The sequence below is a fragment of the Tamandua tetradactyla genome, chromosome X, assembly GCF_023851605.1.
Source record: "Tamandua tetradactyla isolate mTamTet1 chromosome X, mTamTet1.pri, whole genome shotgun sequence".
Lineage (NCBI taxonomy): Eukaryota > Metazoa > Chordata > Mammalia > Pilosa > Myrmecophagidae > Tamandua > Tamandua tetradactyla.
Genome location: NC_135353.1, coordinates 48,859,913 through 48,876,649, shown reverse-complemented (window position 1 = coordinate 48,876,649; position 16,737 = coordinate 48,859,913). Strand labels below are relative to the sequence as shown.

General features: G+C 35.2%; 1 protein-coding gene across 2 annotated transcripts in view; it reads left to right on the top strand.

Moving 5' to 3' along the window:
• DOCK11 (dedicator of cytokinesis 11) overlaps positions 1-16,737 on the top strand; it is a 218,988-nt gene that overhangs the window by 139,395 nt on the left and 62,856 nt on the right. The window contains exons 30-36 of one of the 2 annotated variants that reach the window (XM_077146575.1): positions 835-946; positions 1,544-1,582; positions 3,233-3,411; positions 8,560-8,676; positions 10,276-10,351; positions 11,080-11,189; positions 13,187-13,298. In XM_077146575.1, the coding sequence (XP_077002690.1) occupies positions 835-946; positions 1,544-1,582; positions 3,233-3,411; positions 8,560-8,676; positions 10,276-10,351; positions 11,080-11,189; positions 13,187-13,298 (745 nt within the window). The remainder of the gene's footprint in view (positions 1-834; positions 947-1,543; positions 1,583-3,232; positions 3,412-8,559; positions 8,677-10,275; positions 10,352-11,079; positions 11,190-13,186; positions 13,299-16,737) is intronic. The other variant, XM_077146576.1, reaches the window with a different exon arrangement.

The window sequence follows — 16,737 nt, the reverse complement described above, 5'->3', positions numbered from 1 at the left end:
TGTGTATATGTTATTTTTCACAAAAAAGAAAGAAAAAAAGTCGATTGTGGTGATAAAAAAATATTTAAGCCTTCTAGCCTCCTATATTCTGGAGCAGCTAGAAGGAAAAATCTGAGAGGATCGTATGGTAGCCCATGACAAACTGTGGGTTCTGTCCTGTAATAACTTGTTGAAGAGTGCTTTGAAAACTATTGCTTTTTTTTATTTCTTTGCTTTGTATATATATTATACCATACAATAAAAAAAGTTAAAAAAAGAAAATACATCAAGCAGAGTCTGTAGAAATTCATGTGCAAGCTTCCTAAACTCTCTCCCTCCTGTGAAAGCTCACACAGAGCACACCTTCCCTCTAAGCAGTGAAAATGCAGTCACATGTGTGCAGTGTTCTTGTTCAGGAAAGTCCACTTGAGACTCAGAGTTTAGAGTTTTTATTGGAGGCTGATCAGGTATTAAGAGGCTAGTCAAAATTCCTGACTCTCAGAAGGCAAACAGGTGTTTATCATAAAATCGCATTATTTGTACAAATAGTCTAAGCAGGCTGGCACAGCAGGCACAACCTTATCATGTATGGAACATTTCAAAATCCAATTTCCCAGATGCCTGCCAACCTTGTCAGCAAGCCATTTTAAGGATAGCAGTCTCAGGCCTGCTATGTTAACTCCCTCCTGCACAGATCATGCCTCAAGGTATGCTTAGAATACTAAACACTTCTGCTGTGAAAATTAATGATATGTATTAAATTATTAAAATATGCATTACTCTGTAATCATAATCATACTCATAATCATAAATGCCTACTAAATATGAATTAATGTATGATTTCTTTCCATTTAGATCCTGGCTGAATATAAATTTGAATTTTTGCAAACAATTTGCAACCACGAACATTACATTCCTCTGAATTTGCCAATGGCATTTGCAAAACCTAAACTTCAGAGAGTTCAAGGTATGTATTTGCATGTTTCATTAGTTGGAATTTTTTTTCTCCTTTTTTGCTAGTTCTAGTTTAGTATAAAGTTTTCTAGTTAAACCAGTCAACTCGAAAGTAGCCTCAGAATTTTTACTATCTGAAGATAAGGCTCCTTAATGGTATCGTGTATTTTCTTCATAGGGGGAGTGAGATTTTTTTTGAGGGGGGGAAGGGCGCATGGTCTGGGTTTTGAACCTGGGTCTCCTGCATGGAAGGCAAGCATTCTACCACTGAACCACCCGTGTACCTGAGAGATTTTATAGTATGAAAAAATTGGGTCTATTACGTAGAAGGCTACTTAAACACAGATGTCAGGTACTGTTAAAATTGCTTTCTGTAATAGTGTTTAGAATCTTATGTGAGACTAAATTAAGGGGAAAAATACATTTCTGCTGAAAGGAGCACTGAAAGAGAATTATAAAGGCAGAGTAAAATACTACCATATATGTATTAAATTTATGAAATGCCTTCGGTTATCTCCATTGCTAGTTTTATTGACTGCTTTGTTGTGTAGCACTATTCTTATGTTACTATGTTTTTTATTTGTCCCTTTTCTTTTCATATATTAATTAGATTTTTTTTCATTTGCGGTGGACCGTTTGACTTCAGTAGGTAGGTTTAACTCGGTTCACTCTAAACTAGTTTGTTTTCTTTAAAAACAATTGATTTGATGAATGGTTAAGGTGGTTGGGGATTTTGTTTGCTTTTCAAATCCTCCCTAGCCGAATGAGGCTTTAGTTAATGTACCCAGAAAACCTACAAGGTGGTATGTTTCTTTACTTTTAAAATAAGATTGAGTGTTGCTATCAGGATCAAGTTTAAAATATCCATCCTCAGAAAATAGGTTCCTGCTGCAAGCCAGCATGAGAGCAAGAGGTGAAAATTAGAGGGTTTCTGCTCTTTAAGTATGTGCCATCTCTCACAGGCTTGCCTCCCTTCTCTCTGACTGTATTTAATGATTATTTGGCCACCATTTGAAGGTGTGGATAAAACCACCTGGTTGGATTTATTTTCAAAGCTTTGAGGTTAAAAAAAAAATCCATTACCATTTGCAAAATCTACCCAGATAAGGCCACCTCAGTTAGTCAGTATTGACCTTTGTGCATAGAGCATGATTGGGATCCACAAAAGAGTATGACCAATGTCAAGAAGAAAATCTCCTGTCTTGGTCCTTAGAGAAGTATCTGCTTGAGCAGTGGTTCTAATGGTGGAATCACAGTCAGTGAAAATGGAGGAAAAAAAAATACTTAAAAACCGAAGCACCCCTTTTCAACCACTCCCATATTAGATTCTGAGAAAGAATAGCTCACATACTTCTCCAATACTTACTGATAGCTAAGAGGAATGCAGGGACAAGAAGAGATGTAAACAGACAGATCCCCAGGATTTAGGATTAAATCTAACTGTTCAACAAGCATTTATCAAGCCCATACTGTATTCATAACATTCATTATATTAAGAGCTGAAGAGGCCACAAAAGAAATAGAAACGTATCTTTCAACTTTATGGCCTAGCTAATGATAAAGTAGGGGAGGAAAAATAAAGATAGTAGAATCAATAAAATTCATCACAGTCCCTTCTAAAAATAATTATAAGGCAAGTTCCAACCAGGATATTACCAACTAGGATTTAAAAAGGAATGAGAGTCTAAAAGGGAGTGAAAGGCATAGTTTGAAGTGGTGATTTTATGAAATAAAATATTTGTATGTGCATGGTGATGAAGTGGAGTGCGATGAGGCTGATTTTCTTAGTGTTCTTATATCCCATGTATATATTCAGGCCAATATTTAACTTCTACTAAAACAATCAATATTTAATGATGTTAGAGTGATTCGGTTGTCTAGATTCTCTTCCTTTTCCAACTTTACCAGAATAAACAGATAAGTAAATGAAATATTCTATAGAACTATTCATATTCATAGTTGTAACCTAATCTCTTGAGATACAAAAAAAAGTATGAAGACATTGCCAAATATAGAATTCTTTAGTTCTAAATTCAATCCTGAGAATTTTAAGAGCTAAAAAGAATCTTGGAATTATCTTACTGACTGAAATGATCAATTCTATTATCTAGCCCTAATTATGAGTATGCCTGTGTTACAGAAATTTGCATGCTCAGTCTATATGATAAAGGAATTATTCAAATTCATTAATAATAAAATTATAATTCTTGATAGCATGATCATATATTTTAAAATTAAATGTACATTAAAAGTAACTTGGGAATTTTATAAATGGGTTTTAAATTTCATTGTACTGCAGATTCAAATCTTGAATACAGTTTATCAGATGATTATTGCAAGCATCACTTCTTGGTCGGTCTACTTCTGAGGGAAACCTCCATTGCTCTTCAAGACAATTATGAGATCAGATATACAGCTATCTCGGTCATAAAGAATCTTTTGATAAAACATGCATTTGACACTAGATACCAGCACAAGGTAAGGGGGTCCATGTGGTCATCAGTATCACATTATTAAATTTCTACTAAAATTTTAAATTAAAGATGAAGTTTGCAGTAAGGACCATAAAGTGAGCACTGATGGAAACTTATTTTTACACATAAGATTTGTTTCAGTTTCAAATCATTAGGTTTTAAAAATGCTGTTCGGTTAACTGTTGAAGAAAAATACTGGTTTCTCAAATTACATTTAAATAACAACATAATTGCTTCATGATTTATTCATAAATCATTTAAGGTTGCAGCCACACATGCTCTCTCAAATTTATACCTTAATTTGGGCTGACTGCTAAAGTACCCTATTATAGTAGCTTCATCTTTTTAACCAAACCCTAAATAAATACAATAGTGTTTATTTCTAAGTGGTTAATAAGAAGGCATGTTAATTATGCCATATAAAAAATATAGTAATATAAAGTTTCTCTTTTTACTGAAAAAATGTTGATGCTAATGATGTTACTGTCAGTAGTTTTGGAGGTGGCTGTAAACCTTACACCCATGTGTAAAGGCCACAGCATAGTTCTCATTTGCTGTACTTTTAACATATATTCAAATCATATTGACATTATATTCTAGGGACTGAAAAAGTAGACTTCAAACTATGTGGATTTGGAATAGCCTAACTTTATTAGTATCAAATAACTCAAGGATACATCATGTTGTTTCCTTATTAATAATTTGCCCCTTTGTTTTTAAATTCAAATATAAAGAAATCATGTCATTTATCATTGTAGTCACTTTGGAAAGCTGACTTGGAGATGGATTTTATTCTTTTCTATAGTAATCCCATTTGTCCTTTATAAATAGAAAATGTCTGCCAGCTATATCTATTCATACTTCTTTGATTACAAAAATATTTTACTTAAGAACCTTACTAGTTTGCTTCATGTGATTCTACCCTAAAGTAGATCTAAGATGTAATTTTTTTGCTTACTGCAGTTAGTGTTATTTTTGTCCTGTTATAGCTATAGCTACTAACATATCTCTACTTAGTATAATTTTTCCATTTTTGCAGTTTCTTTTTTGAGAATGCTGATATTGACGTAACACAAGTTAGTCAGTACAATGTATCTGTAAAAGATGTCTTAAAAATCATTCAGTCCGACTAAGCTTGGTCAAATCTTTTAAAATGCCAGTTACTGCTGGGTTCTGGTTAACTGCTGCTTATACCTAGTAGTAAAGAGAAGGGTTTTATGCAATGTAGAGGAGTATGCCTTTACCTGTGATTTCAAAGGGTTCACAGAAAAATACGAAATGAACTTCCCCTCGCTGAAGCAAGTTGTATTTTTCTTTTCTCCCCAACTTTCAGATGAAAGTAAAGGATAAATGGGATTTCACCATGTGTTACATAAAGGTGAAGTTTAAAATATTTTATATCACAAATTTGGATATTACTTTTTTAATTCTGAAAGCAATATGTATATACGCTTACACACACAGCTACTGTTATTTTTAATAAGTTAGAACCTAGACATGTTAAAGTTTTAGACTATGGGAAAGATTGAAATGTCAAGCCTCATTACCTTTACAATGACTTCTAAAGCCTTTTCCTCTTTGTTTAAAAGTATGGGTTCAGAAGGGAGCTTTAAGCCCCCATAATTTCCATCAGGTCCCCAAAGTGACCCCAAATTAAAGTACAGTTAGGTAAAAGAAAAGGAAGAAGAAGAATGCTTGCTATGGAAAGGATCGCTTTGAGATTAGACTTCTACCCCTCTTTCAACCAGATAGCCACTCCTAATCCCCTCTTCCAATGAAATTCTGGAGATATCACCGAATTATGCCCTATTCATTAAAAAGCTTTGGGAGCTTTTGAAACTTGTTATAATTACCATGACATATCTTTATTAATCAGAACAAGACTGTCCAATGTCTGACATTTGTCCTGGAGTCTATATCAGTTCCTATACCTGCTACAGTGATGTTGACACTTAAGAGAATTACAGTTTCTGCTTCTCATTGGGCTGTAGGCAAATCCCTTTTCTTTTTAATATTTTTTTTAAGTAATACACACATGGTGAAAAACAAAAATCAAAATGTGTCCCTCCCATTCCTTAACTCCATCCCTCAATTAATCTCTCCAGAAGAAGCTACTGTTATCAATTTACTATGTAAATTCAATTTTATGCATGCACAAGCCTATTTTAATGTACATGTATTAGAATCCATTATGCATTATTGTTTTTTCACTTAACAATATAGCCTGAAGATTAGAACACTCAATTTTTAAAAAATGGATGCATAGTATTCCATCATATGGTTATACCTTATTTTATGTATCCAACAAGCTTTCAATTAGTAGATATTTACATTATTTTCTGTCTGTTGTGCAGGCAAACTTTAATATATTCTGCAATGACTTTTCCTGGTTCCTATTTACCAGAGAGAATTATAGAATCTTCTTCTCTAGAGATCACTCATGATCAGAACTAAAATGGACTCCAATCTAGAAGCCATAATATTAATAATAGCTAAAATTTATTGAAGATACTCTGTGTGCCAGAAACTGCATTAAATACTTTACATGAGTTACTATTATTAGTATTATTTCCGTTTTACCAAAGAGAAAACCATGGTTAAAAAAACTCTCAAAATCGGCTACCGCTTTGTACATCTTCAGGTTCCTTATTTTCTATTTACTCCATGGAATTATGCAATAAAGTGACCATGCACATCACAAACTCTCCATACCAACTTTAATAATCTTTCAATATTCAGATGAAATGAAAAACTAGTTTCCTTTCCAATATGGCAGTCTTCCCATTTGCTTCTCTCTGCCCTTTATCGCCTACATTAGAATCCTGCCTTGATTTAGACTTTGCAACTTGGATGACTTTTCTGTTCACCTAGAAATTTAATAATCTGTGGAACACTAATTTTGAATTTCCTAACCATAATTTAATGTAAACATACATTCTCGCTCTATTAGAATAGCCAAGAGAATTACTTTTTAAGGTAGGATTTGTTTTCAGGAGCTTATTGAAAACAAGTGCTTTGCAATCCTCAAAAACTAAACATCTGTAAGATTCTAGATGTTACTAACTACATCTGTGTAATATGGTTTCTGTAGAAAGGTCCTTTAGCTGAACTACATACTCTTGAAAGAACTTGGAGTGTCTGAGAAGAAGCTAAAAAACTAACATTTTTCAGGGATGTATGTTAGGGACATTCCTCCCTTGAGCAAGAAACTGGACTAGATCAGTGTGCATGAGATTGTCTTGGGGAGATACCTGCACCCCAGCCCAGACCTACTGAATCAGAAATCTCCTGGAGATAGACACAATTATTGTTGGAGTTATATATAAGAAGTCTGTTATCAAGGGTTCTTGAAATTCTTAAAAGAAGAAATACAGTGGCCAATTAACATATGAAAATTATTCAATCTCAAGAATAAAAAATGCAAATTAAAACAGCAATGAGATACTATTAATCTTCTCTGTTCTGTATATTGATGATTGTGCCATAGAGGCTTTATCTAAGTCTCCAAACAAACCTCACAAAGTCCTGAAATATGGAAGGCAACCCTTGTACCATCACAACCATTGTTTTCTCTGATCTGAGTATCTGTATTGTTTTAGTTTCCTGGCTGCTAAAGTACATATCATGCAATGGGTTGGTTTAAACGATGGGAATTTCTTGACTCACAGTTTTGAGGCTAGGAGAAGTCCCAAACCAAGGTATCATCAAGATGATGCTTTCTCTTAGAAGCCTGTGGCATTCTGGGGCTGGATTCTGAAATCCTTGGTCCTTGGCTTTTCTGTCATGTGGCAAATGCACTTGATGGCCTTTCTTGGCTTCTTGGTCTTATTGACTTCCAGCTTTTGGCTGCTCCCTCTGACTTCCTCTCTATGACCTTTCCTATGAGGCCTTTCTGTAATAGGTTTAAGACCCATCCTGATTCAACTGGAGAAACCTCATCAAGAAATCCTGTTTATAAAAGTTCATACCCATACAGATGGGTTAAGTTTAAGGTCATGTTTTTATGGTGTACATAACTCCAAGCCACCGCATATACACATCTGGTGAAGGATGTCTGTAACTGAGGAAAGCAATAAATACATTTGTATAAGAGGTTCTGCGTTAATTAATACCACCTGTGGCCAGTTTTATTCCTATCATTATAAGCATATGAATCTCCCAAGTCTTATAATTGATTTTTAGGAGACAGTTGTGGTTTGGAGCTATATACTCCAGAAAAATATGTTCTTTAACATAATCCATTCCTGTGGGTATGAGCCCATTGTACATAGGACCTTTTTATGAGGCTGCTTCAGTAAAGGCATTGGCCCACCTTAATCAGGATGGGTCTTAATCTTATACCTGGAGTTCTTTATAAGCAGAATGAAATTTAGACACAGAGAAAATATGCTAATGGAAGCAAGAAACTGAAGGTCAACCGAACCCAATGGGAAAGGAGAGGCTGCTGTGCACATATAAGAAGATCCCAGGAGCAAAGATCACCAGCAGCCAGCCCCAGAACGCCAGTCTTCAGGAAGAAAAGATTGCTTTAATGACACCCTGATTTGGGCTTTTTCCTAGCCTCAAAACCGTGAGCTAATAAATTCCCATTGTTTCAGCCACCCGATTGCATGGTATGTGCTTGAGCAGCCAATAAAACAGGAACCAAGATCATGTTATTTTAATTGTAGCTTTAATCAAAGCAAAAGATGTTTTTAAAACAGTTATTTGCTGCACTTGTTTTTTTTTTTTTTTTTAACTCCTGTTCATTCATTCAACTAATGTGTATTGACCATCTGCTATGCGGCAGGCACTGGGGATACAGCAAGTAAACAAGGCAGATGTGGTCTTTGCTTTCATAAAGCTCAACCCTCACTGGAATTAAAGAGCAGGACTAATAATAATACTGCCTTATAAGTCAACTGCTATAAAAAAAGAAACACATTTTACCTTATGCAGTTATATTTGAGGGATGTGATTTGACTCTGCATCATCTATAAATCTAAATACCAACAAAGTTCTCTGACAGTTTTGAGACTGCAAGTATATGTAGACTCATACTTCACTAATTTGTTGTGAATATTAGCCAGCTTTTAATCTTTACATTGATATATGGAACCAACTCTGCTTATTTTTTATATATGTGTATTAACTTTTGCTAATTATTTTCCAGAACCAACAAGCCAAAATAGCACAGTTGTACCTCCCATTTGTTGGACTGCTTTTGGAAAATATACAGCGATTAGCAGGTCGAGATACATTGTATTCTTGTGCGGCCATGCCGAATTCTGTAAGTGGTAATGTGTTTCTGTTGGAATATTGCTAGTTTATCTTGTTTTATCAAATATACTTGGAATTGGAGTCAAATGCTATCAGTCTTAAAGCTTTCAATCTTAATAGTTCATTTTTTTTAATAGCTCATTTTTTACTCCATTTTTACATTTGCGGTTTCTCCTAGAGCAGCACTTCTCAACTTTAATGTCCACATGAATTACTCGGGGATTTGGTGAAAATAAAGATCCTAATTGAGTAGGTCTGGGGCGGGGCTTGAGATTCTGCATTTCTAAAGAGATTTTGACTGTCTCTGGTCCAGGGACTACATTTTGAATAGCAAGGGCCTAGAGAACATCAAGAATCCCTTTTATCTGTTATATACTTTCATATAATTATTCAGTTTGAAAACTGAACAAAAATTTCTTAACTTTCACAATGTTAGGCACCAGGGACTAAACTGCATTCAAACTATTCCTTTACTTCTCCCCTTCCTTGGCAGCTTCTTTTCAGCACTTCTTGGTGAGTCACTTTTAGCTCATCACAATTGGTCTGTATTTGTTTTCTCCCCTTAGAATCTTAGAGGTGGAAGGAACTTTGGAGGTGATCGGTCTCCCACTTGGCAAAGCAGCCATTTCCCATTGTAATAATTAAAACATTCTTTCTCACATTAAGACCTAAAAGTTCAGTGATTCGTATCTGCCGGTCCTAGCTTTACAGGTATCTCTGTGTATCTAGAGATATATAGAACACTTGTGTTCCTACCTCTGTATGCTACCCCTTCAATTTGTGCCTTCTAAATTTTTTTCAGGCCACATATCTCCACTTCATTATCTTTCATTCCAAACCCTTTATTTTGTTGGTTTCCTTCTTCTGTATATGCTCCAGTTTACCAATGACCTTCTTAAAATGTGCACAGAATTGTACCCTTTATATATTGTCTGCCCAGTAGAACTGTTAACTCTTGCAACACCCCCTGCCTGACTGTGTTCTGTAACTCCTGCAACACCTCCTGCCACATCACATTGTTGGATGGTAGATTAAACTGTCCTATGTAGTTTGCTCTGAGAACTCCCCTGGTGAAATTCCCTGGGTTCTCAAGAAAGCTATTTTCAAGTTTGCCTGATGGCTTGCTTGTATGGGACTCCCGATCCTAAAGTCAACTAGGTATGGGTGCTGCAGTACCAACCTTGGTCAGGCTGGTCTTCACAGTAACTCATGCTTGTGCTTACTCTTACATTTGACTGTGAGATTGGAAATATTTCATTTATCTGTTCCTTCTTTTGAGCTCAAGTTCCCCTAGGGCCTCTTCTGGTCACACCCCTACTTCTAGCATTGCCCCTGGTTCCAAGGAGAACTGAACCATGTTTAGACTGCACTGGTTGGCTTTTACTGGCCATCTAGAGTTATGTCCTTGGCCAGAGACTATGGTGGCAACAGCATGGTTGTACCCAATTTTTAAAGAGAGATGTCAACTAAACACCAAGCACTGATACCTGATATAGACTTTCTGTGAGCTTTGTTTGAAATCAACATCCCATTTCATTCTGTTAATTCAGATTTCTTATCCTAATAAACAGATTTGTTTAAATGACACAGGTATCATATTGTGTTACAGGCATCCAGGGATGAGTTTGCATGTGGCTTTGCTTCACCTACAAGTAGAGGGAGTCTGAGCACTGAGAAAGACACTGGTAATTAAGCCCTTTAAAAGAGTTACACTTTGCATGGGTGTTTAGAAATATACCCTCTGCTGCTCTGTACATTTAAAGTATTTCATAATAAAGTCTATAGTATGTAAAATTTGCATGATTTCTACAGAAATTTAGTTAAAATATGGCTGACTTTATGCCTCATTTCTCTTCTTAGGTTTCCTTGTCTAAGCTTGTTTAAAATGTAGCTTGGTATAATGGAAAACCACTGGTTTCAAATCTCTTATTTGTCACCAATCTTGGTCAAGATGCTTCTCTTTTCTTGGCCTGAGTTTCCTTATCTAGTAAATTATCTCTTAAATTATGCAGCTATATTATATGACATCCAAGGAATTTCTTGCAGTTTTATACACAGTGAAGTATTTTGAGATGTGAAAAATGGTGTATAAGTATTTTGAGATGTGAAAAATGGCTTACCCTTTATTTAGCTTTTTATGGTATTTTGATATAATATATAAATTTCACATTTTATATGACTGAGATCCATCTCTAAAATATGTCCTTACTTAAATTAACCCAGGACTTATTTCATTTTGCTAGAATATTCTTTAATGCTTTCCTGAATGCATTCCCATAATTTTCTGATAGGAAAATATTATTTCATAGCTAATGACTCAGATATGTAGAAGCATAAAAAACCCGGGGTTTACTTTAAAAAATATTTTTGACAGTTCCTCCTGTTGCTAACAAGGACTTGGCTTTTTTCCAAGCTTATGGATCATTTCAAAATGGACATGGAATTAAGAGGGAAGATTCAAGAGGTTCCCTCATTCCTGAAGGAGCAACAGGATTTCCAGATCAGGGCAACACTGGTGAAAATGTAAGAACCTGAGTATAGAATAACCCAAGTGATGGGTTAGGCTACAACAGTCTGTGTGTGTGTGTGTGTGTGTATGTGTGTGAAAGTGAATATTTAGAATAAGTCACAAAATAAAAAAAATTTTAAACCTGACAAGTATATGCATCTCAAATTCCAGGAAAATAGCATAATATTTTAATTAACTGTCTAATAAACTTCTGTAAGGCATTTTTTTTACTCCATACATTTTTGGCTATGCTGTTTTTTAAAATACAGTTTTATTGAGATATATTCCCACACCAGAAAGCCATCTGAAGTATACGATCACTGACTTACAGTATCAACACGTAGAACAATCTCTTTTTATATGCAAACAAGAGGCTCTCTACTCTCCTATAATCGATCCTGAATCTGTAAAAAGCATCCGGTAATTCTTGAATGTTTTAGCATTTCCTTCCTATCCTGGCAGCTGTTTCTTGGCTATATTAAACCATTCATAGGGAATAAAGCATTATATTCAAGAGTTCTCCTTTAATTCCCCAGGACACTGTAAAATGTTCTAGAGAGGGAAGTTTCTAGTTTAAAATAGCTAACAAATCTCATCCTAGCGGGATTAATTCGGCCTCTCATTCTTCTGTAACATAGTAATGATATTAACTTGGAAGAAAAAGTTTTAAGTTCTTAAATCGATGGTCTTAGTGTCCCAGCAAGAGTTAATCAGAATATATTCTCCAACATTTCCATCCAGTTGTTTCAAAACTAACATTAAGGTTTTGGGTGTATCTGCCTTGAGGCAGAGATACCTCTTTTTTAGATCAGCAAAGCCTTACCACATTGCTATGTAAAATCTGTCATATAAAATTAGCGTGAGAAGGGTGCCTAAAAATAAGTAACCCCAACTCTCAGTCTATAAATGAAATATGGAATTGTGACAGGAAAGCCACACAGTTGCAGGACCAGACTAGAACCCAGATTTTCTAATTCCAGCATTCTCCTTCCTTTGTCATAGTGCTTAGCATACATCACAATCACGTGGAGGGCATCCTAAAACTAGTCTAAGTTCTCGGTGAGACCTATGCCGCTGATCAGGGACCAACTCCTTGAGAACCGTTGGACTAGAGTATATGTCCTTGAGCCTTTGGTAAATAATAATTATTAACAAAGTTTCCTATTTCATACCATTCACAATTATGGCAAGAGACACTGTCATTAGTAAAGCAGATAAAGGTCAGAGCAGTTAAATGACTTGCTGGTAGTCACACAGATAGTAAGCAGTGATAACCTAGATCTGTTCTGCTCCAAGTGAAAGCTCTTTCCTTCCACCTTAGTAAATGTGTATCCCCAGTTTAACTTAACTGTTAAGTACTGGTTTTTAACGAGGGTAAATTTGGTAAATTCTTTGGATTACTGTTACTCTAATCATATAAATCTCCAAATAAGTCAGACCTCATCATGCTTAACTTCTGACATTTTAATAAAAATCATTAAATAATAGTAACATCACTACTTTGTAGTGGCTCTATTTTTGAAGTATTACCAGGTCCTTCCTAGGGTAATTATCGTATTGCAATATTGGCCCATTTTTCAAATTGATTTTCTGACCTATAATTTGGTGGTTGGATTTTTATAAACTAAGGAGAGACTCAACGAAAGAGTTGAAAATGTATCCTATACTTTCACGTACCTTAACTAAGTTCCTCCTCCATGCAAAAGCTATTTTTCCTTTAATAGCTGCACATGATTATTTAAAATTGTTACTACTAAAGCACAGGGCATTTGGAAATGAAACCTGTATTTTGAAAACCGCAAGGTAATTTCCAGTGGTGTTGCTACTAGGTGCAATAGCAATAAAGATTCAGCCCATTTGCCTTCCAAGTGTGATGTAAATTTTAGATTTATGCTTAGAATTTTCCCAAACAGGACTAATGGTTTACCAAAAAAAAGTTATTGAGTAAAAGGCCATGGAAAATTGTAGCACTGACATCATTTCACAAAAGTGCCCTGTTTTTATATTACAGACCCGACAGAGTTCTACAAGGAGTAGTGTATCCCAGTATAACCGTCTGGATCAGTATGAAATCAGAAACCTCCTGATGTGCTACCTGTATATTGTAAAAATGATTTCTGAAGGTTAGTTGCCAACATATTAAGCATAAAGTCTACTAGACTACCCTTAAAGCTTCCTGGGTTCATGCAACCAATAGCTGACCATGTTCTGCATATAGAACACATGCACATTAGAAACCTCTTTGAAGATTCTAACTTTAAAATGTTCCCGTATTTTAACTGAAAATAGATAAATCTCAGTTGTTCGGTATTGATTCTTTGAAATAATTTTAACCTAATTTCTAAAATGAGACAACAGTTTAAAAAAATACTAAATATTTTTTCATGCAGAGTATATAATGATTTAAAACGACCAATGTAAACAATAACAAGAATTCTTATTTAATACGTTGACTTTTATTTGACCCAGGATTTGAAAAATCAGAAGCAAAACAAACAGGAAGGATTCTCGAAGGGTAGGGAAAATCAATGTGATCTTTACAGTAACACAGTTATGGTATTGTGTGCTAACTGGTAGCTGGTGGTATCAGGTTCCTTGTCAGGCTCTGTTTGTCTCCTTGGTGTCAAGACTGTGTATCATTTATTAGTGCTACCAGTACCTCTTTACATTATCTGATGGAATACAGCCAAAGGATTTTTATAACTCCATGTCCTCTGGAAGTAAAATCAGAGAGTTAACCAGCTTATTCCCAAATACCACATTTATTTACGCAATTCCCTCCCTGCCCTTCCTTTCCTTAATATTTTTGCTCAAAAAATGTATACAAGTATAAGGAACATAAAGGCACCTGGGTTCTGATTCATAATAGTAATTACTATTATTTATTTTCTATTTTTTTATTTTTAATAAATATTGCTTTGAATCCTTTTTGTAATAATAATACAGTATGTAAAAATATAAAATAAGTTGATAGTTAACGAGCTAGGTAAGCATTAAAATAAATCAGTAGCTAAATAAGAGCAATAAATCCTAATGCATTAATAAAACAGTAGAAAAATAACTGGAATATCATAAGTTCTAGTAATATGTGTTTTGGAATAAAAGTCAGATATTATATTGAGGCTATGTGAGGGTCCTCCATGTTTTGGGAAAGAAATAACTAAAGGAGATAATTTTCAATCCTGGTGGTATTTCAACCAGGAAATAATGGATCAGTTGACAGCTACAGGCACATATCACTGTTTTTGTTGTCCCACAAGACTGAAAGTGGGGGATCTCAGAAAGTGACAGCAGATGTGCATGGCATGGGGTTTCTTTTAAGGGTGATGGAAATGTTGCAAAATAAACTTACGGTGATGGCTTCACAACTCGATGAATATACTATAAACTACTGAATTCTTCAGTCTTTGAATTTTATGGAATATGAATTCTCTCAATAAATTTGTTTTTTCATTTAAAAAAAGACCCAAGAAACACATTAAAAAAATAAAAACATATTTAAAAAGTAAATAAATAAATAAATAAAAACACATTTAAAATTAAATAAAAACACATTAAAAATTAAATACAAAATAAATAAAAACACATTAAAAAAAAAAGAGCAGGCCCCAGTGGCTCAGCAGGCAGAGTTCTCGCCTGCCATGCCAGAGACTCAGGTTCGATTCCTGGTGCCTGCCCATGCAAAAAAAAAAAAAAAAAAAAAAAAAAAAAAAAAAAAAAAGTGGCCGAATACCACCACAACCTAGGGAAAGCAGGAAGGGAGAAATGCATTGCTGACTATTTCTCCCCTCCTCCACTCCTGTATACACACAAACACACACATACTATGCTAACCAGTGACAAGTCACTGGCTCCTTTTTTAAAATACCACAGATACAACCATTACTGTTTTACTTCTGTGGAGCTTTTTTAGTTCCTCCTCTTCTTGTAAATGACATTGCTCGTGGTGATACTCTCTGCCAAACATTTGGCCTATGTTAATTAGATTTTTCTTCTACTCTTGCTTCTGATTTTTCAAAGCACAAATTTTCAATAACCAGTAGATAGTCTGTGTCACATCTCTTAATTCTTTGTATGAAGTGCTGTAAATAGTATCTGTAAGGTCATATTCATTTTATTCTGAGAAATGTCTGCTTCTGGAGCTATACTCAATGGATGTATTCTAGTTACTTGTCTCGTCCGGTAAGTATTTTATTTCAGTCACTCTGTATGGGTTTAAATATTGAACTCATACAAGTCCACACCCTTCAGATCCTCTCTTGACTTTCTTTTTTATTGAATTATAAACAGCAGCAACTTTAACATCAACAACACCTCTACACTTTATATGGAAGTAGAGGGATTCTGGAGGCTGAATTTTCTTCGGTATTGGTAGTTGTACTTTTTTAATTGGCAGTAATTCACTATCTCAAAGTCTGAGTCACTTGCCTAATTTTTAAAGGCCTTTTTGCCTTGTATATAATATCTTCAAAAAGGAATTAGTCAGGAGTTACGAGTTACAGTCTGAATTGATAGCAACTGTCCTCTTGAAAAGTCATTTTCCTTTCAAGAGAGATGATGAAGGGAAGCTACTTCCTCTTTTTTTCTGACAGCACCCTGACTTTTCTCTTCAGTGTAGACCCCACAACAGAATTCTCAGTATCAGCTTGAGGTTTATTATCACCATACCATGTGCCTGTGGATTCCTCAGTATTCCTCTTCAAAGCACTCTGCTTATTCAAAGGTGTCTGGTCAGTATCATCTCTAACTTCAAAACCAATGTTGTAATGAGCAAATGGTCTTTTCCCAGTAGATCTTAAGTTCTGGTCAACAGGAAATACATTTAATGGAAGCCTTTCCTTTTTCTGTGTACCAGAGGGAAGTGTGTTTCTGTTATAGCCAGGCACATTTTCTTCTGAAGTTTCAGGTTCTACCTGAGTAGTCAGTTTATCTCCTGTAGAAATACTGGGAAGGTTACAAGTGAAGTCAAGGTAAGTTTGAAGCTTTTGTGTGGAGGTCTTTTGTGTCAAGGTCTTTATTTCATGTTTTCGCTGGCCAACCTTGTCTTCAGGAGCATTTGAGACAAACTTCTTTCGAGATGTTAAAGGAAAGCCCTGTATCTGGTTGACACTGTCTCCTGTGGTAGGTTTGTTGCCATTAGAGGAAATTTTCTCAAAGGAGGTCTCTGGCACCTCAAAGAGGTCCTGACTAGAGAATGGAGGTGTAATCTTTGAACTTTGTTGCGGTTCCTTTCTTCCTTTAAATTTCATCAATTCAGCATGTGATTGCTTTGGCAATATGATAGGCTTAGGCATCTGAGTTCCCTGTATGGGCTTCCCAGTGGAAAAAGCTGGCACAGCCCTTTGAGAAGAAGGAATAAAGTCACCGTCACTGTCAGTAAAAGAAGCACGAATCTTTTCCCGATTTGATCTTAGTCTTGCCAAAAGCTTCTTATTTTCTTCTCTTAATTTATTCCTTTCTGCAGTGAGTTCAGCAATAAAATTAAGATTTTTTTGTTGGATAGTATAAAATTCTTGCTGTAGAGTATTCCTGTATGTTTCATTCATTAAACAGCGGTCACAT